The sequence below is a fragment of the Carcharodon carcharias genome, chromosome 10 (genome assembly GCF_017639515.1).
Source record: "Carcharodon carcharias isolate sCarCar2 chromosome 10, sCarCar2.pri, whole genome shotgun sequence".
NCBI lineage: Eukaryota > Metazoa > Chordata > Chondrichthyes > Lamniformes > Lamnidae > Carcharodon > Carcharodon carcharias.
The window spans coordinates 31,436,668-31,464,604 of record NC_054476.1 but is presented as its reverse complement, the minus strand read 5'-3'; the positions used below and the strand labels follow the sequence as shown (position 1 = coordinate 31,464,604).

Genomic DNA, 27,937 nt, shown 5'->3' with positions numbered 1-27,937 from the left:
CAATGGAGATTGAGGGGCGACTTGATAGAAGTTTACAAAATTATGAGTGGAATGGACAGAGTAGATAGTCAGAAGCTTTTTCCCAGGGTGGAAGAATCAATTACTAGGGGACATAGATTTAAGGTGAGAAGAGAAAACTTTAGAGGAGATGTGCAGGGCAAGTTTTTTTACGCAGAAGGCAGTAAGTGTCTGGAATTCGCTGCCACAGGAGATGGTGGAAGCAGGTATGATAGTGGTGTTTAAGAGGCAGCTTGACAAATACATGAATAGGATGGGAATAGAGGGATACGGACCCCAGAAGTGCAAAATGTTTCAGTTTGACAGGCAATATGATCAGCGCAGGCTTAGAGGGCCGAAGGGCCTATTCCTGTGCTGTACATTTATTTGTTCTTACATCTCCTTATGTGACTCGGTGTCTAATTTTGTTTGATAATTGCTCCTTTGAAGTGCTTTGGAACATGTTATTTGTTTAAGTTGCTATGTAAACGTATGCTGGTTGCTGTAAACATCTAAGGTCCTTGGTGAAATTAGTTTAGGAAGTTCCTACCCATTTCCCAGCAGGCACAACTCTGCCCTGCGCCATACAACTATCCTTTAAGTTGACACTGGTTGACAATTTTATTCAACAAGACCATAAGCCAAAGGGATGCAAGATTTTGGATGTGGAAAAGATGTCACATTGGTCAAGTAGAGGGTGTTCTTCTGAGCTTGGGGCTGACACAGGTCACTTGCCAGATGCTGTCTAAAATGGGAAGCAGTCCACTTACCAAGCACTGCCACTCTCATCTTTGATAAACGCAAAAAAACCCCTCCCATAACCAGGATTTGACAAATCACTTTCCAGCATTGTGACAACTAAGGTTGGGACTAGCTACTTGGCAAGGAGGAAGACCCCGGAATGGGATGCCACCAAATGCTTCTGGTATTCCTGAAAAATTTTTTACATGCACTTTTCTAATCCTGGTGCATTCCAATCAGGTTTGGAGACTGGAATGCAACCTTCTAACGTCTGGCATGCGTCAAGCGCAAGGCTGCGTAATTAGTGTCGATACTTTATGATTCTCTGGGACTCATGAGGTCACACCATGGGTCAGAATGGGGAAAATAGCAGCTTTTTGAGCACTAGGTATTGTCTGGGAAAGGAACTATAAACCCACTGTAACCACTTGTAAAATAAATTCAGAACTTAGTGTCATCCTGTACTATTTAACAGCAGCACTGACCGATGTCTCCATTTATAAATTCCTATTCAGTAAAGCTCTGAGGAATGGGACTCTAGGTTAACCAATCCAATGGGACAAAATAGGTGCAGCGTTAGCTAAACCGAACAGATTTTAAATGAGAAGATTTTAAAGGGGCTGGAAGAGCAAGAAGTACCTGCAATGTGTAGAGTCAGGGGTTGTGGTGAGGTAGCAGCACAAATAGATAAGGTCATATAATAGGCTAATGGAATCACAAGGATGATACCAGAACTGAGAAGTTGTAATGATCAGGAAAGACTGCAAAAATGTTTCAACTTGTGGGAGAATGCAAAACTAGGGGTCACAAACACCAGATAATCACCTATAAATCCAACAAGAAACTCAGGAGAAATGTATTTACCTGGTGAGAATGTGAAACTCGCTATCACAAGGTTCCTCGCAATTAAACAGCTGGTGTCACTTGGTGTCTGGACTCACGGCACAAAACAAATGCCCGTGGTGGGTGGAGTCATTGCGGCAGGGAGTGTGTCTGACACCCAAGGACCCTGAACCCCAGCAAGAAACACGTGGATCACTCCACTCCCTCTCCTCCTCATAGTCTTCACTCCCCTCGGTCACCCCTGCCTCCACGAACTCTCTCCCCACACCTGCAGAGAGCAACACAGTCCCAGCAATCCCTGGAAAATATGAACACGACCTCTCAGAGACCCCTGAAAATCCCAGCATGTCCCTCAGGACCTCCTGATAATACTCACACATTCCCAGGGCAGCCCTCTACAAATATACTGCCAAAACACTTAGGTACACCCTGCAAAATTAACTCACAGCTCCCCACTCTGGACTTCTCTGACAGTGACTATCAGCCAGCCCAAAGATAAACAGCTTACTCTTCTCTGAAAAGGCTGCAGATGCCAGGATAATGGGCTTGGTGAGTCAATCAAAAAATCTTGAAAAACATGGCATCACCGCTCCGCCCCTCCCCCAACCTGACATTTCCCCTCACTAAATCCCTAGGGTCCAAGGGACACCAGTTTGAAATTCTCTGCTTTACGCTGCTGTTAAGAAAATCATCCAACAAAGTGCTATTTCCCACTTATTAGCTGAACCTAACCTTCCTCACCTCTAGCTGATGAACAGTAAATTAACAATCACACCGTACAATATTCTCAGAGCGAAGTGCAAGAAGAAGCTGGGGAAGAAGACCAACAGCGGAGGCTATTCTGCAGAATTATAAAGTGAAGGTTCAAACAAAGCATTTTATAAAATGCCCAACACCTTGTTGTAATAAGAGCTTTACACACATGTAAGGCAGCTGCTGTTGGACTTTCTCCTGCCAAGTGCTCATTTGCAGCTTGAAGTCAAGGATCAATCTAATATGTCTTTAACAGTAACAACATAGTAAAAGCATCACAAGGTGTTTCACAGGAATGCTATCAAACAAAATTTGACACTAAGCCACCTAAGGAGAAATTAGGACCAATGACTAAAATTTTGGTCGCAGAGGTAGGTTTTAAGGAGTGTCTGAAAGTGGGAAGAGGTAGACAGGCAGAGGGGTGTAGGGAGGAATTCTCGAGCTTAGGGCCAAAGCAGCAGAAGGCATGGCTACCCAATGTTGGAGCAATGGAAATAATGGATGCGTAACAGATCAGAGCTGGAGGAATGTAGAGATCTCGGATGGCTGTGGGGCTGGAGGAGGTCATAGAGATAGGGAAAAATGAGGCCATGAAAGGAGTTGAAAACAAGGAAGAGAATTCTACAGAATCACTCTATAGGCCACTCAGCCTATTGTGTCTGTGCCAGCTCTCTGAAAAGCATTTCAGCTAGTCCCAATTCCCACACCTTTTCCCCCTAGCCATGCAATTTTTTGCTCTTCAAGTGTTTGTCCAATTCCAATTTGAAAACCATGATTGCATTTGCCTCTATCAGATTCTCAGGCAGTCGATTCAGGATCCTAACCACTCGCTGTGTAAAAACTGTTTTTCTTCATGTTGCCGACGGTTCTTTCGCCAATCACATTAAATCAGTATCATCTGGTTCTCCACCCTTCCGCCAATAGGAACAGTTTTCTCTGTATTAACTCTGTTTAGATCCTTATTGATTTTGAATGTTTGAATCAAACCTTCTACAGTGGGAATAAACATTGGGTTTTTCAGAGGTAATAGAAAGCTCTGCATAAATGTGAATTTTATTTAAAAATAAGAACTCCTGTAGTTCATATAAAAAAGGTAACTTACAGTTTTTCCCTTAAAAATTCTAATTACTTTGAACAGTAAGATTATGATCAAAAAGTCATCCTGAAAATATCTTCAATCCATAGTCCTAGAACATTGAGGTTTTTTAAAAAGTCTTTCATTGGATTGTTCTAGGCCATTTAAGAGTGAATCACATTGCTGTGGATCTGGATTCACATGTAGGCCAGACCAGATGAGGATGGCAGATTTCCTTCCTTAAAGGACAGTAGAGAGTTCTTCTTTTACAGTAATCAATGGTGGTTTCATGGTTATCATTACTGAGACTAGCTTTATATTCCAGATTATATTAATTGAATTCAAATTCCACCAGCTGTCACAGTGGGGTTTGAACCCATGTCCCCAGGGCATTAGTCTGGTCCTCTGGATTGCTAATCCAGCGAAATTACCACTATGGCACTATTTCCACATTTATAAATGTGGGTCTGTCCCACATTTGTCCACATATGTCCATAAATCAAAACTAGCCCTTCCCTGAAGCCTAACTGAAATCTCCAATGAGAATAAGGTGCAAGTGCCCAAGGTTGGTACATGTGCCACAATATTGCGAGCAAGTAATAGGGGGATCAAGCAACGAAAAGAAACTCAGAGCAAGAGAGAAAGTGAGCAGTCAGCTGATCTCACATGTCTCTTACGTGCCTCCTGACTTGCAGCAGAGGTATATCTGGGGAGCAGGTAAACTGTTCACCACACTTGGAGGGGGTGGAGTTCAGTACAGGGTGGGGGGAATCTGAGGGTGCCACATCTTTCAGAGTCTTTCAAGATTTAAAGATGATTTTCCAAGATGTGCCTGCCAAGCAACTAGAAAGATGGAAAATTCCACAGGATAGATAGGAATTTCTGGAGGGTTGTGGGCACTATTGACATTATTGACTACTTGGCAGGACTGCCCAATCAGGCAACTAATGATGCAGGGTGGGGTTGGGGGTAGTGATGGGAGGCAGGAGATCATGTGAACCTCCAGGAATACAATCCAATCAGAGTTGGGTATCCTAAGAGGAATTGAACTGAGGGAAAAATAGCTCCCGTTTGCTACTTACATCTACATATAGTACAACATAAGGGCCCTCTCAGCAGGCAAGAGTGCCTATGACATTATAAGCATTGCACTCGTTTGCTTTCTCTGAAGAAATTATTAATGGGCAGGTTTAGTGACCAGGGAAAACATTCCCTCACTTTTTTGTAGTTAACGGCATAGGAAAGATCTCTATCTGAATCTGTGCAGATCAGACTACACTGGCAGAGGACTTGATAAGTTCAAATGGCATGTGACACACAGGTGCTGGCACGTATGAAATACAACAGCACATGTACAGACCTATATACAACTTTGGATTTATATAACCTTGAAACATCCCAAAGAAGCAAAGGCATTCAGTTCTTATAGTCAATATAGCCTCAGTTAGGGTTGACAGTATTCAGTTTGCCAACGGGAATATAGGTGGTCAAGGGCAGGTTAGGGGTCACAAACCACGTCTCATTTAATAAAGTTGATTGTCAGAGGGATGTAATAGTTCTGTAACCATCGTGTCATCATATTTTTAATTGATTCACTTCTGATTAATTAGCAGCATTCCTGATGAACACGTCTTCCTTCTGTTTGTTGATGATTAGTTACAATCATTTCTAGACTGCAATTCTCAAACCTGAGACCTCCACCCTCAAGAAAGACAAGGGCAACAGGATAAATTGAACACTATTAGTTCCAAGTCATCCTCCAATTCACACACTTTCCAGACCTGGACGTTTATTGACATTTCTACATTGTTTCTGTGCCAATATCCTGGGCCAGGATATTGAGGTCGGTGAGCGGAGGGCGGGGCCTGCTCGCCGGTGCATAAAATGATGCAGGATGATGTCGGACAGAACTCCCAAAGTCACCGCGTCCCATTTCAATTTTCAGGTCGGTGGGGGCGCAGCCGAATCAGCTGTGTGCCCGCCAACCTGTCAATGGCCTATTGAGGTCATTTAAAAAGTAATTGAAATAATTAATGGACCTGCCCGTCTAACCTTAAGGTTGGTGGGCAGGCCGGGAGCCCTGGTGGGCATTAGAAAATGCATGAAACCTTATCCACGGGCAGGATGAGGTGTCATGAGGATTTTTAAAAATGTAATGAATGTTTGATTATAAGTGATGGATGTGTCCCAACTCGGGGGACATGACAGGGAAATTTTATTTTTGCCCCTTCACCATTTTTAAATTTGGCGCCAATCTCCCTGAGGCAGCACTTAGCCTCAGGGAGATGAGTGCGCTCTTTTGCATGCATGCGCGAAAGAGTGCACTCCCGGCTGAGGGAACCCCCCCCCCCCCGACTGCAGAGCACTTCCTGGCGCAAGTTGCGCTGGGCGGGCATTAATTGGCCCGCCCACGTAAAATGGCGGTGCACCCCCGATCGGAGGTGCGCCTCCATGCGCCCGTTCCTAAACTTCTCCCTTGACAGGGGGTGGGGGGTGGGGGGGGGGGATTCTTCCTCTGCTATTTCCTACCCGTCTCAAGGAGTATCAATCAAACAAATTCCACCAGCACCTTCTCCAGGCAACGAGAGTTAAGCAGTAACACCAGCCTTGTTATAATCCTCAGAACAAATAAAGTAAAAGGTCCATTCTAATGCCGTTTCTAAGGCTCACTCTTCCTCCTGTCTGTTCCTCTCCTCTCAAATTCACAACACCATGCTCCTTTTCCAGGTGGATGAGGTACCTGATCCTAGTCCTCTACTGCCACCCGGTCAGATACTAGGAGCTGCCCAAGGACAGCAGGCTGATAATACCGTGGTTTCCAATGTGCTATCATAAGGTCTGTACATATAGACTCAGAATTCTTGAAAGACGCTATGCCTTTAAATTGTACAATAAACTTCACCAACTGTCAAGAAGTTCAGTAACGTGGAATGGTTCTACATCCATTACTGAGCACCGACTGAGGTGGCTGTAACACTTGTATCCCCGAGTCAGAAAAATTGAGAACTCAAGCCCCACTACAGAGAATTGAGCAGAAAATCCAGGCTGACAGTTCTCAGTGTAGTACTGAGAGAGTGTCTTACAGATGAGACATTAAACTCAGGTCCCCGTGCGTCCTCTCGGGTGGATGTAAAAGATCCCACAATGCCATTTTGAAGAGCTGGGGTGTTCTACCTGGTGTCCTGGCCAATATCTATCCCTTAAACAATGTCACTAAAAAAAAATTATCTGGTCATTTATCTCATTGCCGATTGTGAGCAATTGCTATGTGCAAATTGGCTGATGTGTTTACTATATTACAACAGTGGCTACACTTCAAAAAAATAGTAGCTTGTTGGCTGTAGAGCACTTTGGGGCAACCTGAAACATGAAAGGTGCTAAAGAAATACAAATCTTTCTCGTTGTTCTTTTTCCTTCACCTCACCTGCTTATAGAGGTCGAACCTGTGCTAGTCTCTCCTGACTGCCAGGAAATCCTGGATAACTGTGAAAATTGGGAGGACTCCCATGGCAATACAACCATGTAATCACAGTGGAGAAATGGAAAGTGGAGCCTGCACAATTGCACTCCATAAGGGGGGGAAATCTGGAGGAGGAGGGGAGGCAGCATGGGTCGGGGGAGACCGGAGAAGAGTCATTAGCATTCGTTACAGGGAAAACCTAGTAGAAGCAAATGGCAGCAAGTTGGACAATAAACAGTGGTGATCTACACCATCTGCTCTCACCTTGCCCCATCCACTCCCAAACAACTGATGGTAGAATGATGAGAAGTGGAGGCAGGCAAGAGTCAGAACAGAAGGAACGCAGAAATTTCAGAGGGTCCTGTCTGTTCACAACCTGGGTGTCACAGTTGACCCCAAGATGAGCTTCTGACCAAATATTTGTGCAATCATAAAAACTGCCCATTTTCACCCCATAACATTGCCCAACTTCACCTCTGACCTCAGCTCATCGGCAGTCTTCAATCATGCCTTAATTACCTCTAGACTGGACTATTCCAAAGCATTCCTTGCTGGTCTACAACATTCTATCCTCTGTACCTTGAGCTCATCCAAAACTCTGCTTCCCATGTCTTAACTCGCAGCAGCCCCCATTCACCCAACACTTCTGTGCTCACTGATTTACTTTGGCACCTGGTCAAATAACGTCTTGGTTTTAAAATTCATATCCAAGTTTTCAAATCCCTCCATGGTCTCGCCTCTCTGTATCGGTCACCTCCTCCAGCCCCAGAACTCAATGAGATATCTGCACTAATTCTTGCATCTTGAACATCCCCAATTTTAATCGGCTCCACCACTGGTTCAAGCGCCTTGGCCCTAAGCTCTAGGATACCTTCCCTACAATCGTCCGGCTCTCTACCCTGCTTTCTTCCTTTAGGATGCTTCTTAAAACCTGCCTCTTTGATTAAGCTTTTGGTCATCTGACCTAATATCTGTTTATGTGGCTCAGTGTCACACTTAGGGTGGAATTGTCCCAGATTTGCACTGTGTGGTAGTGGGGCAGGTATTTACCTGCAATGTTTTACCCGCTGGCCACAATGGCAGTTTTTCACGCCGTATTGTCCCAAACCTGCCGCATTAATTATTCATTCCCTGGGGAAAACTTGTTTCAATGGCAGGCGGGTTCCAATTCGCCCTCCTCGCCATCACTCGCCACTTCATCACGATGGTCGCCACATTTAAAAGCACAGCTGCGCGCACACCTCTCAGTGCTTCCAACCCAGGACTGCTATAAAGAAGACATGGCCTCAAAAGGCAAGATGACTGCAGCCCCCAGATTTAGTGACGGGTCCCTCAAGTGACTTTTGGATGCTGTGGAGGCCTGCCGTGATGTCCTCTACCCTTGCTCTGGCCAAAGGAGGGGCAGCAACATTACCACTCCGGCTTGGTAGGCAATAGCAATAGCGATCAGTGCCAATGCTGCACAGAAGAGGTTGGCCATCCAGTGCAGATTGAGGATGATTGATCTCATCCATGCCATCAGGGTAAGGCAGCCATCTCATCACTCTAAACTCACACACTCACAAACCTATCACACATTCACTGGCATCTCACTCACTACCAGCTCAAGGGTCATCACTACTCACTCTTTCACACACATCTCACATCTCCATCTGGCCTCATCTCCTCTGGAGGCTGCCTCCTCAGCCCTCACCATCTTGAGGCCACTTGCACAAATCAACATGTGCCCACACACACCTTGGGATACCCCCCTTCCCCTGTACAGCCCTCGCCCTGCAGCCATTTCCCTTGCCTGTGGCCATTTCTCCCCCTTCCCCAAGCAAGCCCTAGCCGTGAAGTCATTGAAAAGCCCCCGCTTTACAGCTGGTCTGGTAGGTAAAGACCTGCCCGTCAGCCCCCTAAAAGTGCTGTGGCTCTGTCTGCGAAGCCTGGCACTGACGATTGCGAGTGCTGCTCAAAACAAGATGGGCAAACAAACCTCGAAGTCCCGAATGAAGTGCAGCTCGCCAGGTGCACGTCACTTACGTGCAGTTGTGAAATGCCTCGGCATGGTGGGCAGACAATCCAGTGGGGGATGGAGCTGGGGGGAGAATGAGTCTGGTGGGCTGGCCTTATGATATGCAGAAGTATTACAATGAGGTTCCCGATATCCGATGGCGGAAAACCCATTGACGGGCTGAGCGAATGATCGCAAACTGGTTGCATGACGTCATGAAAAAGATTTTTGGCTTTCGTGCCATATTAACGCTCACGCCACCGAACATGCCCAACACCAGCAGGCACGGAAAATTCCACCCTTAGTTTTATAATTCTCATATGAAATGCCTTGGGATGTTTTATATTTATATAGCATCTTTAACGAAATAAGTTGTTGTTGTTGGTCATAGTGTTGAGGAAGATGCAGAGACAGGGAGGAGTGAGACCATGAAGGGATCTGAAAACAAGGATGAGAATTTCTAAATGGAGGCACTGTCAAACTAGAGCTAATTTACGTCAGCAAGCACAGGGCTTAGGGGTGAATGGGTGTTTGCATGAACTGGGATATGGGTAGGTGAGTTTAGGATGAGCTCAAGTTTAGTACGGAGAGTGCAAGGTGGGAGGCCGACTAACAGTGCATTAGAGCAGTCAGGCCTGGAGATAACAAAGCCCTGGATGAGAGTTTCAGCAGCAAATGAGCTGAGACAGGGGCAAGAGAAGGGCAATATTACAAAGCTGAAAGTAGGTGCTCCTGGTAATGAGGAGAATATGATGTCAGAAGTTCAGCTCAGGATTAAATAGAATGCTGTGTTAGCAAACAGTCTGGTTCAGCCTCAGACAACAGAAAAATCAAATAGAACAATATGCATAATGTTCCAATAACCTTAATACAAAAGCAAACTACTCAGCAGGTCAGGTAGCATCTGTGGAGAGAAACAGAGTTAACATTTCAAGTCGTTGTCCCTTCATCAGAAACAATAACCTCCCTGTCCTCCATTGATTTATTTCTGAGCCTGATCTCTGTTTGATCATACATTGTTCAGTACTCAACTGTATCAAGTAGACAACAAAGCAATGTGAGTGCTGCCAATGTGAGGTCTTTGTAACCTTCAAAGTGCAGGTTCATTAAAGATTAAGTCAGTCAGATTGACAGTGAGACAAGCAAAGAGCTTCGCACTCTGCACTCCCACGTGCAAAATGTGACTAAGTAAAACAGCTCATCCTTCAGGCCCCCTCACACCAACCTCTGCAGGGCCACAGTTGCCAACTCTGGTTGGGTATATTTCTGGAGATGTCATCACATGACTTCCTGTCTCCAGCCCCACCACCCCCACCCCCAGCCATTGGTCACCTGACATGTCCATCCTCACACCTTGCCTTGGCCAATCAGAAAAGCCAACAGAGTCTTTGTGAACTATCAGTCAGACACCCCTCCCCACTCCACCGTTTCTGTTATTTTTATAACTAGTAAACAAATGTGTTCAAAGAATATAAAATGAATTATTTTCCTTTTAATGTCCCCAAGATCTTTCTCTCAGATTATTGCTTGGAGCAGTGTCCTGGAGACTCCAGAGCAATCCTGGAGGGTTGGCAACCTCTAGAGGCCATTGAATACCACTTTTTAAAATCGTTACACCAACGATCCCCAAATGAACTGTTTTGCTGCAATTTAATTCATACCAGAAGACAGGCTATTACCTACATTACATTTGGAACTTTATTTCAAATATACTTCATCGGTTGTGAAGTGCTTTAGGACATCAAGAGGATGCTAAAGATGCTATATAAATGCAAGTTCTTTCTGCCTGCACAGCAAATCAACACTTTAATAGAACAAATTTCCTTTCATTAACACAAATCAAAAGGCTGCTTGCTTAAGGCTGAAAATGGGTTTGCGTACTGCAGGTCACTGTGAATAAACTGTACTGAAAAACCTCCTTTCCACTGGTGGTTCCTGTGTGTTTAAGATGAAATGAGCTGGAAAACAGATGAGAGGGTGAGTTTCGGATTTTTTTTTAAATTGGCCCACTGCTCCCCCTCACAGCAGAAAATACTTAATTCTCAGCACATTACACCCCCACAGCATAAAATAGTGACCATTTGTTTCTACAGCAATTGGATGTGACCACAGCCTGAGAAACAAGGTCCTCTTTTTGAACCACTAGTCTTTGTAGCGATATAATACAGCCAATTGGCTTGCTAGACCATCTGTGAAGAATCAACCAATAATCTGTATTTATATAGCACCTTTGATGTAGTAAAACATCCCACGGAATTTCACAGGAGCATTATCATACAAAATTTGATACCAAGGGCAGAATTTTCTGCCTGTCGGGTGGGTAGGCCCGACACAATTGTCAGTGGGCGCGGAGCCGATCACCGCCAGCGAAGCGGGCCGCACCGCCATTTTCAATGGGTGGGCCAATTAAGGCCTGCCCAGCATGACGTTGGCTCACTTTCACGCATGTGCACGGAGGAGCGCACATCTCCCTGAGGCTAAGTGCAGCCTCAGGGAGATCACTTCGGCTTTTAAAACTATTAAAAGTAGAGAAAAGAAAAATCCCTTACATGTCCCCTCATGTGACAATGTCACATGAGTTGGGACATGTTCATAATTTACATTATAAGTTTATTAAACTTTTAAGTTCCTACATGAAACCTCATCCCGCCGGTAGATGAGGTTTCATGTTTTTTCTATTGCTGCCGGGGCTCCTGGCCTGCCCACCAACCTTAAGGGTGGACGGCAGGTCCTTTAATTGTTTAAATGATCCTGTCATTGGCCTCAATTGGCCATTGACAGGTCAGCGGACCCGCGGCTGATTTTGCTGCGCCCCCGCCTTCCTGACAATTTAAATGGGGCGGGATGACGTTGGGAGTTCCGCCCAACATCATCCCGTGTCATCTTATGTGTTGGTGAGCAGGCCCCGCCCCCTCCTCGCCGACAGCAAAATTCTGCCGCAAGTCACACAAAGAGATGCTAGGAAAGATGACCGAAAGATTGATCAAAGCGTTTTAAGAATAACAACATTTAAGGAGTGTTTTAAAGGAAGAGAGAGGTAGAGAGGCATACCAGAGCTTAGGGGGCCCAGCCAGCTGAAGGCACAGCCACCGATGGTCAAGTGATTGAAATCAGGGATGCACAAGGGACCAGAATTAGAGGAGCACCAAGATTTTGAAGGGTTGTAGGGCTGATGGAGGTTAGGAGCAGATTGAAGTCACATATAGGCCAGACCAGGTAAGGACCACAGGGTTTCCTTCCATTTAATGAATTAGTGTGTTGTTAAAAATAACAAAATTAATCATTTTTACTGATAACAGCTTTTTATTTCTATATTTTGCAAACTGGATTCAAATTCCCAAAGCACAATGGTGGGATTTTCACTCTCACACTCTCTGGATTATCAATCCAGTCCCTGGATGAAAAATCCCGTCATGTAGTCAAAACACTACGATCACTAATTGGTAAATGTCATTCAGATAGAAAAACCTCTTCATGGAGAAACAAATACTGAGCAGGAGGAGTCAGGAGCATTGATTGCAGACAGCAATAAAGGAGGTAAATCTGGTTGTTTTTAATGAGTTTACATCTCCAATAAAACTTGAGTATCAAACAAGCAAGTCCAGCAAAATATCAAACAAGTACTGAGGCATGAAGATTGAAAATGGGATATGCTGTCTGAAATTGTGCAGCAAGAACAGTTTGCGTAGCCTGGGCTTGTATTTTCTTCAGTATAGAGGATTAAGGTGTTACCTTACTGAGGTGTTTATTTAAGATGATTTAAGGTTTTGATAGGGTAGACACAGAAAAACTATTTCCACTCATGAGAGAGTCCTGAACAAGGGGGCATAACCTTAAAATTCGAGCAGGGCTACACAGGGGTGATGTCAGCAAGCAATTCTTACACAAAGGGTAATGAAAATCTGAAACTCTCTCCGCAGAAAACTGCTGAGGCTGGGCGTCAAATGAAAATTTCAAAACTCTGATTGAAGATTGTTGTTAGTAGGGGTATTAAAGGTTCTAGAACCAAGGCAGGTAACTTGAGTTAACATACAGGTGAGCCATGAGCTAACTGAAAGGCAGAATACACTTGAGGAGTTGAATGATCTCCTCCTCTTCCATTGCTGCTAAAATCCTTAGCATAAACACACCCAAAAATAAGCACACGCACAAGCATTGGTATGTCCGTGTGAAAGCACATGGCGAACTCCAGGACCTGGGGAAATAGTCTAAGATAACACTCCAGTGCAGTACTGAAGGGAGTGACATTCTTGAAGATGCCCAGCTTTAGATAAGATGTTAAGCAGCAGCCCTGTGTATTTAAAGAAGAGCAAGGAGTTCCTACTGAAGGAGCCTCCAGTGCACAGTGTAGCATTCCTGTTTCCCCTTTTAACAATAGTAAATGAACACTAAAATGTGTGAAGCACTTTGGAGCATTTTACATAGAATTACGTAAAATGTAGAGCACACAGTCCATTTGGCCAACTGGTCTGTTCTGGTGCTTATGCACCAAAAAAACTTCCTTCCATCCTACTTTATCTAGCCCCAGTAACAAGTCTTTCTATTCCTTTCTCCCTCATATGTTTATCTAGCTTCTCCTTAAAGGCATCTATGCTATTCGCCTCAACCACACCTTATAGTAGCCAGTTCCACATTCCCCTGAAGTTCAGGAGAAGTTTCTTCTGAATTCCTGACTGGATTTATTATTGACCATTGAATATTTATGGCTCCTAATTTTGGTCTCACCACCGCCCCATCCCACCCATTCCCCCCCACCCACCAACCCCCACCAATATGTGGAAACACCTTCCTTACATTTACCTTAGCAAATCGTTTGATAAGACACCCATCAGGTCACCTCTCAGTCTTTTACATTCTGGAGCAAAGCCTGTTCAATCTTTCGGGATTGGTATAACCTCTCAGTTCAGAGAGATGCTGCATAAATGCTAGACTTTTCCTAGCTGGCTTCAAAGTATTTAGATTGGAGAAGACAATAGGTAAAAGGTACAGCCTGCAAAATCTTAATTAACACTACTGTTACACGGAAGAAAAACCAGGGTAGTAGAGTGGGTTGTGGTCCACAATCTAATGGGCCTATACAGGATCAAAGTCTCCTTTTCATTGTATAGTGCTGTGTAAAATGTATGAATGAATCGCAATAATCCTGTAATGTAAGGATGGGCAGCGCTGTAGTTAAGCCCTACAAAATCTGCAACGAAAAAAGCTACCTAGCTTCAGGGGTTAAGCTCAAATTGATTTAGATTGCGTTGCTAGTGCAAAAGCCAACAGAGTTTCAATCAGGATCGCAAAAAAAAAAGGGCCTCTGATGTTAATAATGTAAATAAACATGAGCCAAGCTGGTCATGGCCTAAGCTCTTCTTGTACGTGACTAGATATTACTGTAATGCAGTGCAGGTATTGAATTACATAATTACACAGGCTGACAGCCCATACTAAACCTAACAGTAATTGCCCGTCTCAGTGAATACACCAAGTCCTGACATATTGAGGTCACCAGATAGAGCAGACACTGCCAGAATACATTTTCAGGCTGGGGATGAATGTGAAGATGTTCAGCTATCCAGGCTCCCAGGAAACACACGTTTATCTAGTGCAACATTAAACATCTGAACCACACTTGTTTCTATTAATGCCTGATTTCTAGATCACTTCATTTTACAGCAACCTGCAAAAATTCAGCATTGTTGAATTAATTGGGAAATATTATTCATCTCCGCCAGTAGCCTAGGACTAATCTGTTGCCCAATGTTAACAAATAAGCAGTTCAAGTACTCACACAGCATTCTTTTGTCCGCCATTTTAATATAAGCATTAAAAACAACTTATATTTATATAGCACCTGTAATGTAATAACATGTCCCGAGGCACTTCACAGGAGCAATATAAAACAAAGTATGACATTGACCGATGTATGGAGATATTGGGTCAGATGGTCAAAAGCTTTGTCAAGGATGTAGACTTTAAGAAGTGGCTTAAAGAAGGAAAGAGAGGTGAAGAGTCGGAGAGGTTTCAGGAGGGAATTCCGGTAACTGAAGGTGTAGCCACCAATGGTGGAATGATTAAAGTCAGAGATGCTCAGGAAATGAGTGTTAGAGGAGCACAAGGATCTCAGAGGGCTGTGAGGACTGGAGGAAATTGTAGTGGGTAGTGAATTTACAGTGGCTAAGTCTAATCCTACTTTTTAATCACAGAAGATGCTGATTAATTTTTTTTTAAGGTGGCGTTTTAGGAATAATTTTTTCTTATTTGTTTTTAGAGTGTGGAGCGACATTGGCAAGGTTGGCAGTGGCCTGCCTTTCTTGCCATTGGATTTGGAGGATCTTGCGAAGGCACCACAGGTGGTACTTCTCCCAATGCTTTGAGGTACCTGCTGCAGGTTGTCCAAGTCTCTGAAACATATAGGAGCACAGGGATCACTGCTGCCCACTAAACCATGACCTTAGTTGTGGGTTTGGGAGCCTGGTCCTCAAACCCCACATCCCCCACAGAACTCTATCCACAACCTACCAAAATACCATTAAAACTCCACCAACACTATTTAAAATACCATTAAATTCCCAGCAACCATAAGACCGCAAAACCCAATAAAACCCCAATGCTCCACAAAACTCTACCTACACTATTAAATCCAAGGTAAAATCTGTTTCTGTTATATTACTACAAGTGCAGTTTTTTTATTCAGATGCAGGATGTGACAAAGTCAGTATTTATTACCCATCCCTGATTGCTCATAAGAAGGTGGTAGTGGGATCTGACTGGCCATTTCTGAGAGCAAATAAAAGTCAACCATTGCTGTGTACTTGGAGTCACACTTAGGCTAAACCTAAGGCAGATTTCCTTCCATAAAGCACATAAGTAAACCAGTTGCATTTTTACAATATTCCAGTAGTTTCATGGTCACCATTACTGATGCTAGCATTTTATTCAGTTTACTTTAATGTACTGAACCTAAATTCCCCAGCTGCCATTAGGAATGGTGTTAATGGCTTAAGGGGGAGGGGAAGACGATGGCTTTTCTCAGACCTTGGTTCAAATCCAGCCCAAACTGAGAAAAGAGACCTGCATTTATATAGCACTTTTTACAGCGCCAGGTGTCTCAAAGTGCTTTACAGTTCATTTAATGAAGTACTTTTTTTGAAGTGTAGTTACCAGCGTAATGCAGGAGCTCATTTGTAATCAGCAACGTGACATAGAACAGATAGTCTGTCTTATGTGATGTTGATTGGCTGGGACATCAGGGATAACTCCCCTGGCTCCTCTTTGACAAGGTGCCATGGGATCTTCAACAGCCACCCAAGCAGGCAGATGGGTAGAATTTAACATCTCATCCAAGAGGACGGGGCCTTAAAGAGTGCAATGCTCCCTTAGCACTGCACTGCAGTGTCAGCCTTGATTTTTGTGCTCATGCCCTGGATTGGGACTTGAGCCCAGAACTTTGTGATTCAGAGGCAAGTGAGGCCACCAACTGAGCCACAGCTGACACTCCTCTGAGACATCTCTATTCACAATCATCCTTCGAGAAGTGAACTTGGTCATTCTCAATCCAGTTACAGGTACCTGGGCCATCAGCTTAAAACTCCCCTTAACTTGGCACTAATTGAAACCTTGCTGAAACTCAGGCCATCTGGTATGGGAAATGGTGAAGTTACGACACTGCTGTAAGGAGTCTTCTTCAGAGGTCAAGGACTGTCATACATTGTTGGAGCAGCGCAGATGGAGCTCAACGCTGCTGTAGCTGACCTCAGATGCTCATTCTATGGCTGACTGGGTAATGCCTCTGAGTCAGAAAAGGTGGGTTCAAGTCCCACCCCAAAGAGTTGGGGCAAAGGGCATAGGTGGAAGCATACTACAAACCAGTGCCGTAGGCCAGTGTGCCAGTTCCCTGGCTCATCCTGCCCCGGGAGGTGGGGTGGGGCAGCAGCAGGACTACCCGCTCACATGTAATGGGTAGCTGACTTGGCTCATTAAGAGTCTATTAAGGCCAATTAAAGAGGGACAGCTGGGATTTTTCAGTCAGCTTCCATGTTCCCACAGGCAGCGGGGGCCAATTTAGCTGCCTAGAGGTTCCTGCCCCCAAAGTGGTGGCCCCGATGCAAAAGCCTTAAATATTTTTTCATTTAAATTCATAAATGTTGGAGAGAGTGCGCCTGCATTTTGAAACACCCTCTCCCTTACTTATTACTCATCACAGCTGCTCCTTACAAGCTGGAAGTGGCTGCACAGCTTTGACAGCTCACCCACCATCCTTAGCTGGTCGGCCATACTGCCCTCTGGTCAATTTGGGGAAAAATCGCACAGTGCAGGCTTCTGACTCATATTTCAGTTCGATGGCAGGATTCAGAAGTGAGGAAAATCTTGTCCTTCAGCACAGGCTGACATCCCAGTGCAGTATTGAGAAGGTGCTGCACTGTCAGAGGTGGAGTCTTTTGGATGAGACATTCAACTGCGGCACTAATTTGAAGAGGCATTCTCCCCTGCGTTGTGGCCAACTCACTAAGTAGAAACAAGTTTTCTATATCACCTCTGGTTCTTTTGCCATTGTCCTTAGGTATATGTCTTCTGGTTACCGACCAGCCTGCTAGTGAAAATGGATTCTCCTTATTTACGGCATCAGAATCCTTCATTATTTTGAACATCTCAATCAAATCTTCCTTTAACTTTCTCTGTTCTAAAGAGAAAAAAAAATCCTAGTTTATCCAGTCTCTCCAAATAACTGAAGTTCCTCATCCCTGGGGGCAAATTTCCTCTGAATCCTCTCCAAGGCCTGACATACTAAAGTGTGGTACCCAAGGCTGAACACTCCAGTGGAGGCCTAACCAATGATTTATAAATATTGAGCATAACTTCTTTGCTTTTGCACTCTATGCTTCTCAAAGGAATGATAGGACTTCAAAACTCTCATACCCGAGAGATTTTTTCTGTAATATTAGTGCACAAACGCTAAGAGAGGCTTGCCATATGAACATACTATGCTGTTCTCAACTCATTAACTCTTTTGTCTTTGCTAAAACAGGAGATTATGATGTAAACTACTTAAATGTTTGTCCACTCATAGCACCAACAATAATTTAACATCGCTTCAAATGTGGGTGGAAGCAAACTGGAATAATGAAATTGGTAATCGAAAATTAATGAAGCTGCTTAGAAACCAGGGCTTCAGACTATTAAATTTATTGGAAAGGATACAGCCATGTTATAGACTTGGACTGAAATGATGGCTTGTAAAAGAACACAAGGTGGTGCTGGGTCCCCCTGCTGTTTCTCAGTCTAATGGGGTCACATCAAAGCGTTGAGTTGCACTGTTGTAAGCTGATATCACAGCACAGGCTATGGCCTCCTTCCGAAAATGCTCCCGAACCTACTCAAAGCAGGTATTCTGCAAGGCAGTTGTATCAAGGGGATAGGCTACAAAAAGGCAACTGGTCACTGCACTCTAGGTAACCAGTTTAAATACAGGTTGAAGTCAGGAACAAGGCGAGACAAGAAGAGACAACAAAGGCTGGATTCTGATAATAAAACAGAAATGCATAGAAGGCCTCTTGGCATCTGGTAATAGCAAAGCAGGGTTAATATTTTAGTTGTGGACCACACAACAGAGCACGGCTGAGATTGGTAAGTAGTAACCTGGAAATGACTGTGTCTGGGTTTGTAGCCTAAAGCTACCATACCTCAGTCTGATATTGTTGACCTTGACATTGAACAATAGCTGCTTCCCCGGCCATACAAATTTAAAAAAAAGAGTCTGGTATTTAAATATTCATCTGCCCATCCATAAACCGTGCTGCCCATTTCCTAACCTGCACCAAATCCCATTCACCAGCACTCCTGGAGCTTGCTCACGGACATTGGCTCCTGGACTACTGAAGCTTCAAAGTTAAAATTCACATCTTTGTGTTCAAATCCCTCCACGACCTCTCCCCTCCCTATTTCTGTTACATCCTCAGCCGGCCATGGTCCCCCAATTTTGGCCTCTTGCGCATCTCCCGCTGGCTTCACACCACCATTGACAGCATCCCTTCAGCTTTCTAAGCTCTGGAATTCCCTCCCTAAACCTCTCCGCCTCTCTCTTCTCCTTTTAAGATGATGCCTAAAAAACTACCTCTGTAACTAGCATTCGATTACATACCCTGATGTCTCCCCTCTTTGGCTCTACCAACTTTTGCCTGATGGCACTCCTGCGAAATATCTAAGGATGTTCAGGGTGGTAAATAAATGCAAGTTCTTGGTGTCTTCATTGGCAAAGGCCGTATCTATTATGTTGGATTAGGAGCTCAAGTCATTTAGTTGTGATGTACCCACTGGTTGTAGGAGGCTTCCAGGGCTATCATCTAATATGGTGGTAGATAGGAACTGCATAAACTGAGCACTGTGCAGGTCTCCCATTTTATTATAGAACAAATACATCCAAATGCACTGGAATAATGGAAATTATAACTCAGACTCTACCTGATGAACATTATTAAATGGGGCACAGCAAAACATACACATCACGTTGGAGGCGCCTCAACCCATGGTTTTCATTAACCATCTTCCTGTGATGATATTAGGGTAGCCAGTCAATATCGAGGAAAATGCTCCACTCCCTTTTCTACATTAATCCACATCCAGGCTGAAATCCATTATTCTTTATATTACATTAAATGTTATTTTCCATGTGTTTATTAAAGTGGGGGAAAAAGTTGAAAGATGAAACTCTTCCTATTTTAAAGAACTAAACTTGTGTTTTTTTTTGCACCTTTTATAACCTCAGGGCATCCAAAAGTGCTTTACAGCCAATGAGCTACTTTCAAAGTGTAGTCACCGTTGTAACTTAGGAAACACGGCAGCCAATCTGTGCACAGCAAGCTCCCACAAACAGCAACAAGATAATGACCAGATAACCTGTTTTATTGATGTTGATTGATGTGACCCAGCTCTACATCACCACTACTTCTCTTGAGCCTCCAGTGCTTCCAACTTGCACAACATCTAGTGCTGGAAGAGTAAACATTTTCTTTAATTAAACATTGGGAAGAAAGAAGCCACTGACTTAATTCCCTGCCAATCTCTGTTCCCCAGCTACTGACCCCTGACAGGTGACTGAAACTGAACCAGTTGGTTTGCAACCTTGGTGTCATATTTGGTCCCAAGGTCTGCTTCTGACCACATATCTACTCCAACACCAAGATTGTCACCATCCACCTCAGTAAAATTGCCTATCTGCGTTGCTGCTTCAGCTCACCTGTTGCTCATCAATACTTTTGCAACCTCTAGACTTGACTTTCCATTGCCAGCCTAGCCAGTATTCCAAATTCTACCCTACATAAACTTGAGTTCATCCAAACTTTGCTGCCCATGTCCTAACTCACACCAATCCCCATCGACACATCACCCCTGTGCTCACTGGCCTACTTTGGCTCTTGTTCAAGCAATGCCTCGGTTTTTAAATTCTCATTTTTGTTTTCAAATCCCACTATGGCCTCACCACTTCTTATCTACGTAACATTTTCCAGCCCTCTGGGATCTCTGTCATCCTATAATTCTAGCCTCTTGAGAATCCCCAGTTTTAATTTTAACCACTTCAAACATTCGCTCCAACCACCACCACCAACGCACAGTGGCAATAGTATGTACCATCTACAAGATGCACTGTAGCAACTCACCAAGGCTCCTTCACCTTCCAAATCTGACTTCTACCACATGGAAGAAAAAGGCAGCAGATGCATGGGAACACGATCACCTGCAAGCTCCCCTCCTGACTTGGAACTATATCACTGTTCTTCACTGTTACTGGGTCAAAATCCTGGTACTCCCTCCCTATCAACACACTGGGTGTACCTACACCAGATGGATGCAGCCATACAATCAAGGGCAATTAGGGATTGAGCAACAAATGTTGGCCTGGCCAGTGACGCCCACACCCTATGAAAGAATGAAAAAAATGTCTCTACCATTAGCTGCTATGTCTTCAGCCCTAAGCTCTGCAATTCCCTCCCTGACCCTCTCCACCTCTCTCTCCTCTTTTAAGATGCTCCTTAAATCCCAACTCATTGACCAGCCTTTTGGTCACCTTCCTAGCATCTCCTACTGAGGCTCAGTGTCAAATTTTGCTTGATATCACTCTCATGAAGTGATCGGGATATTATTATTTATATGTGCGATATAAATGCAAATTGTTGTTGTTGACTAATTCGAAAGCTCTTTCAAAGAGACAGCATGGATAGAATGGGTGTAATAGTCACATCCTGTACTGTATCCTTCTATAATTCTATAATGTATTTGCTATTTTCCCACTACCCTCTCCACTTCCTATCCAACATTTCCCTTCAGCCGGGAGACTGGTCTATAGAGCTCTGCACACAAACCACTGCTCCATGCCTCAGGCAAAATAAAATGACCACACACTGCACTGACCAGATCAGCTCATCCTCCTCACCCCCTCCATGGAAATGAAACATTCCACAACAGCAGAAACAAGTACAGCCAACAACTCCTACAATATATTTCCAACCACAGTGAGCATGCTCAGTTATTGAGGCCAAACCTAGGACTCAACCATTTAAACTCTGGTGGTAGATGCTTAGCACCATCCATGTTATTATTAAATGCTACATTTTCACTTAAGTGTCAGCTGTGGCTCAGTGGTAGCCTTCTCGCCCACTCCAGAGACTTGAGCCCATAATCTAGGCCAATGCTTCCAATGCAGTACTGAGAGGGTGCTGCACTGTCAGAGGAGCCATCTTTCAGGCGAGTCATCAAACTGAGGTCTTTCTGCCCTCTCAGGTGGCCGCAAAAGATTCAAAGGAACAGCATAGTTGTTACGTTACTGTACTAGTAATCCAGACGCCTGGACTAATGATCTGCAAACATGACTTCAAATCCCACCATGGCAGACAGGGAACTTAAATTTAATTAAATAAATCTGAAATAAGAATGGTGACCATGGAGTGATTAGATTGTTGTAAAAATGCAAATGGTTCTCTAATGCCCTTTAGGGAAGGAACTGCCATCTTTACCCAGTCTGGGCCAATGTGTGACTCCAGACCCACAACAATGGGGATGCCTTCTTGCAATACACTCAGCTGTATTCAAGAAGGCAACTCACCACCACCTTTCCACGGGCAATTAGGGATGGTTAATAAATGCTGGCCTTATCAGCAATGCCCATACCCTACGAATGAATAATAAAAAGGTGGGGGAGTTCTCCCGAGTGTCTGGCTGAATACTTATTCCTCAAGCAGCATCACTAAAAAAAATCTGATCATTTTCACATTGCTGTGGGTTCTTGCTATTTGCAGTTTGGCTGCCACATTTCTCTACATTATAACAGAGACTATACTTCAAAAAGTACTCGTTGGTTGTAAAGCACATTGGGACATCCTGAGGTTATATAAGTTCCATTCTTTCTTTCCTTACTTTATAAATTATTGGTAGTGTTGTTTTTTAACTTGTTTATGATAAACTCAATGATTCAATCTACTTGAGCTTTGCTTTAGTGTTCATATTAAATTTGAATGTTCCAAAGCCACAACACAATCCATATATCAATTGGTTGATTTGTCTCTTCAGGGGATGTGGTTAATGTCTGAGTTGCACCAACAGGCAGAATTCTGACTGTTCTCTTCCCCAGAAACAACACACTTGATGGTCCAGTGGGAATGCCTTGATGAAACAAAAAAACAAGGAATCTTGTTGGAAAACACAGCAGCTGACAGACTTCCCAAACTTCCTACGCAGTTCCTTGCCCTAACCAACAGAGACATGAGGGAAAACCTGTTTTATGCAGCAACTGAACAGGAGTTGGAATGTGATAAGGGTGGCAGGTACAATCAGGGCTTTCAAAAAGGAATTGGATAAGCACCTGAAGAGGAAAGATTTGCAAGGCGATGGGGAAAGGGCAGAGGTGTGGGACTAACTCTTGCAGAAAGTTGGCAGATAGGCCAAATGGCCTCCCGCTCTGTAACCATTCTATGGTTCTAACACATACAGATTTGATACGGTTCATGAAGGCATAATGTAGAATAAAATATTTCTGGTTGCTAATGGACACATTATAAGCTAGCTAAATATCAAGTTAAAACTTACCATGGTGTGCCATATATTTGAAATCCTTTCACCGTTACCTCTGAGTCTTGCACATAAATACAATTGGTCAGGAGTGATTGGACATTGTCAAAGTCCTCGGGCTTCAACTTGGAGACAGATGGGAAGCGGTAGTAGTCCTGCTTCACCAGCTCAGCAATGAAGTCCTTATCAAACGTCAGTTCATGGTTTCCAGCGATGACTATTTTATATTCATAGGGAAGGCTTCCTGTAATTGCAAATGAAGCATTTAATTACAACCTTCTTCCCTTGTTAAACATGCTCAAGGAATACGTAAAGGGCAAGAGAGGAACTGTTTTAAAAATGTACAGGCTGCCAGAACAATTGTCGCAATAACAACAAAGGTTGCATCAGGCACCATTAATCCCACTTAATTATTCAACAAATGGTACTATGTCCCATTCCCCAGATTTTTTTAGAATTGAATTCAAACATATAATAAATAGACACTATCAGAGGCTCTTGAAAGATCAAAGAGTTGCAAAGAATTCTGACAAACTTAAGCTTGCTTTTTGTGTTGGTTCTAGTTCAGTTTTTTGATTAAATAACAAGTGCTTGCTGATGTCATTGTAAGCCAAAGGTGTTGTGTTGGGTGCTGATGATGTCATTGTGGGCATCAAAGATGTTGTTGGGTGCCAATGAGGTCATTGGGAGTACAGGTGATGTCATTGTGTGTGCTGATTATGCCATTGCAGGTGTTAATGATGTTATTGGGGTGTTAATGAGGTGTTTGGGGATGCAGGTATGTCATTAGAGAGCTGGTAGGATCAGTTAATAGGGTGGGCAGTTTGAGGGCACAGAATTAACAAATGGCTGAAATGGCATCATCATCCAAGTATCCTGATTTGATACCCGCAGTCAGTCATGGCTCAGTGTTTAGTACACCCAACTCTGAGTCAGAAGGTTTTGGATTCAAGCCTCACTCCAGAGTCTGGAGCACAAAATCTAGAAGACAGTCCCACTACAGTACTGAGGGAATGCTGAACTGTTGGAGGTAATGGCCAGAATCTTGTGGTGAACTTGGAGGTGGGAAAGGAAGTTACTTAAGCAAGATGGTGACATGCCGTAAACCCACTGCCTTCGCACCTCCACCAGAATTAAGTCCTGGGTGGGAAGGCCCCTGGTCGATCTTCCTACCCCCCTGCCAATTGAGCTCTTAAGTGGCCAATTAATGACCAGTTAAGGACCTCATCCTGCGACCGCTGGTCACAACTGGTGGGAGGGGGCAAGGGCAGGGTGTCCCTTGATCAAAAGGCACTTAGTGCCTGATTAAGGGACTGGACATCAGGAAAGGCGGTGCCTGCCAAGAGCCACTTCCTTGCCCTTGCTGCCAACCCTCCTGCACCCCTCTACCTACAATCCCCACCTCGCAAACAATCCCTCACCTCATTACTTACCTGTGGCCTGGGTTGGTCCACAATCCTGGGATTCCAGTGTCTGTCCTTCCAGCAGCAGCTACGGCCTCCCTAGTGGCGCTGCCAAGCACAAAAGCTGCCAACTTCTGATTGGCTGGCAGCTCTTGGCAGGTCAGACTTCTGCCCCCAGGGTCTTGATCCCAAGGGAAGGCCTGCCGCTGGCCTTGCCACTGCCTGATTGGCTTGTGGGTCATCTCAAAAGGAGACAGCGCAGGTCTCTTGTCGGCTCTCCAGCCAGCAGGCAAGACACCCGATGCCTCAACAAGATTCTGCCCAATGTCTTCTGGATGAAACCGAGGCCCCCTTTGCTGTCTCAGTGGACGTATTATATTCCACAGCATTATTTTGAAGAAAAGCAGGGGCGTTTTCCCTGGTGTCCTGGCCAATGTTTATCCCTCAACCAACACCTAAAAAGTAGATTAAATGGTCATCATCACATTATTGTTTGTGGGGTCTGGTTGTGTGCAAATTGGCAGCTACGGTTCCTACATTATAATAGTGACTATACTTCAAAAGTACTTTATCATCTTTAAAGCGCAATATATATGTAAATCTATTTTATTTCCAGTGTTGTTAACTGAATTTGCCTTGGTTTGTCTCAGTGATGTCACCTATGTTTAATGTTTCAACAAATACATTTTGCTTTTGAAACAAATCAGGCTGGCATTGTATTAATTATAAGGGTGGAAGTCACACTTGAAGTCACTTTTATATGAATAATTTAGGGTTAATGCCATCATTAAAATAATTCACAAAGGAGTTAAAATTTGTACAATAACCGATCCTCAAAACCAGGTACAAACTGCCTCAATCAATAAAACCGACAATCTCCCAGTACAAGCACAGTCACACCCTGAAAACAATTTCTGCCTGAAAATTCATTAAATGCAGAACATCGTGCGAAATAAACTCTTGAAAAATAACTGGAGTCCTGTTTAAAGCAAGTTTCAAATGTTCGATCATTGTATTTTTCCTGAAGGAGGAGTAAGAGGAAATGTCAGCAATCTATTTACTAAAACACTTTTTATCAGCCTCTCAACTTCCTGCCTACAAATCCTGTTGACAGAAAGGCTTGACCAAAAATTGTGACAGCTCCATGCAATTTTGCCATGTCAACTGTCATGATGCACTGCAGGCTTTGGTCACTAGGTGGTGCTGAAAAATGAGCTTCTGAAGCATACTGCCCAACCACCACCATCTTGCATATAGATAAATGATTAAGTAACTGAGGGCAATTCACTGGTTTAATAAATTTACTCAGAACTTGCTGTTCTGGCTATTTGAAACTGATAGCACCTTGAATGCAGCTTCAATTAAGCAGAAATAGTGAACATGGATTCTCTGATCCTGACTGTTACTCAGTTCTGTTGAAGGGTCATGAGGACTCGAAACGTCAACTTTGTTCTTCTCCGCCGATGCTGCCAGACCTGTTGAGTTTTTCCAGGTAATTCTGTTTTTGTTCTCTGGTCCTCCCATGTATACACTGAAGTAAATTTGGTGACTTTATTTTAGCCCCATTTAAGTTTGGTTCCTGGAAGACCAGTGCCCATGAGATAGCCTCTGTTTTTAATGTTACTAAATCCATCTCCTACAATTGATGCTAAGGTTAATTTCCAGAATTTTGAAACTGAGAAAAATTGCCATGGTGGGATTATGAATTCACTCTCTGAGTCGAAGCCTTTGAGTTACAAACCCAATAGTATAACCACAACTCCACTCCACTTAAGTAAAGAGCAACCTCCAGGACACTTCTGTGAGCAAACCTGAATTTGAATGGGGGTTGGGGGGTTACTGGGAGAGGTGGAGAAAATTCATAGAACCCTTAGTAAGACAAATTGCGATTCCTTCTCATGTTCTTTGAACATTTACTTATTGGCTATAAGAACAATAGAAATAGGTCCAGGAGTAGCCCATATGGACTACTTGAACCTGTTCAGCTATTCAATATTTCAGCTGAACTCCACTTTCCTGTCCTAATCGTGTCACACAAGTGCCTGGCAATAACCATTTCCAACAAGAGAGATTCTAACCATCTCCCCTTGAGATTCAACGGCATCACCATTGCTGAATCCCACCCCCTCAAACCTCCCCCCCCCCACCCTCCCCCACTATCAATATCCTGTGAGTTGCCATTGACCAGAAACTGAACTAGAGTAGTCATATAAATACAGTGGCTAAAGCAGCAAGTCAGAGGCTGGGAATTCTGTGACGAGTAACTCACCTCCTGAAATCCCAAAGCTTGTCCATCATCTACAAGGCACAAGTCAGGAGTGTGATGGAATACTCTCCAATTGCCTGGATGAGTGCAGCCCAAACAACAGTCAAGAAGCTTAACACCATCCAAGACAAGGCAGACCACTTTCAACATTCACTCCCTCCACCATCAACGCACAGTGGCAGCAGTGTGTACCACCTACAAGACACAATGCAGCAACTCACCAAGGCTCCTTCGACAGCACCTTCCAAACCCAGGACCTCTGCCTCCTAGAAGGACAAGGGTAACAGATGCATGGGGACACTACCATCTGGAGGTTCCTCTCCAAGTCACACACCATCCTGACTTGGAACTATGTCGCCATTCCTTCACTGTCACTGGGTCAAAATCCTGGAACTCTCTTCCTAACAGCACTGCGGCTGTACGCACACCCAATGGACTGCAGTGGTTCAAGAAAGCAGCTCACTATCACCTTCTCAAGGGCAATTAGGGATGGACAATAAATACTAGCCGAGCCAGCAATGCCCCCATCCCATGAAAGAATACATTTTAAAAAATCCGTGTGTGCCTCTGATTCCTTCAGTGCCCAAAAAAATCTATTGATCTCAGTTTTGAATATATTCGCAGTTCACTGGGTTAGAGAATTCCAAAGAATCACATACCCCTGCATGAAGAAATTTCTTCTTATCACAGTCCTAAGTGGCCAGCCCTTTATCCTGGACTCCCCCGCAAACGGAAACAGCCTCTAAGCATATCCCTTGCCACACCCCCTCAGAATCTTACATGTTTCAATGAGATCACGTCTCATTCCCCTAGACCCTTACTCTACTCAATCTCTCCTCAAAGGAGAATCCCAGGAAGCAGTTAGGTGAACCTGTGTTGCACTCCTTTCTTAGGCTGGTATATCCTTCCTTAGGCATGGAGAGCAAAACTGAACACAGTAACAAAATTATTGACGTGGAAATAAAGGCCACTTGACTGGATGGGTCAGGGAGGAAGAAGTTCATGCAGGGAAACCTCTAGGAATAAATTCAACCTGAGTTGGCAATCATACCTTTTTCTTTGTTGTTAACGGGTGGGGAAACCTGTGCTGGAAAAGGTTTACATTGACTTAAGTCTCCAAGGTCAACCCCCAGAACGTTTGGTGTCTCTCCAAATCTGCACCTTAGATGAGTTCTCTAGACATGGGTGCGGTTTGTTCACAGAGCCCTGAATATAAATCTTCTACCAGGAACAGCTCACAAAGTGCTTCAGCTTCTAGAACAGTCAGTATGCAACTTTGCTCAAGCAGATATCAAAGAAATCAGTTTTCTACATTTGGCCCATTTCCAAATCTTAGGCCAGAATTTTCCCGTCAGCG

General features: G+C 44.0%; 1 protein-coding gene across 1 annotated transcript in view; it reads right to left on the bottom strand.

Moving 5' to 3' along the window:
* The window catches only part of mpped2a (metallophosphoesterase domain containing 2a), a 187,542-nt gene that overhangs the window by 94,447 nt on the left and 65,158 nt on the right, over positions 1–27,937 (bottom strand). Inside the window, exon 4 of the mRNA XM_041196535.1 lies at positions 22,930–23,155. Within this exon, the coding sequence (XP_041052469.1) occupies positions 22,930–23,155 (226 nt within the window). The remainder of the gene's footprint in view (positions 1–22,929; positions 23,156–27,937) is intronic.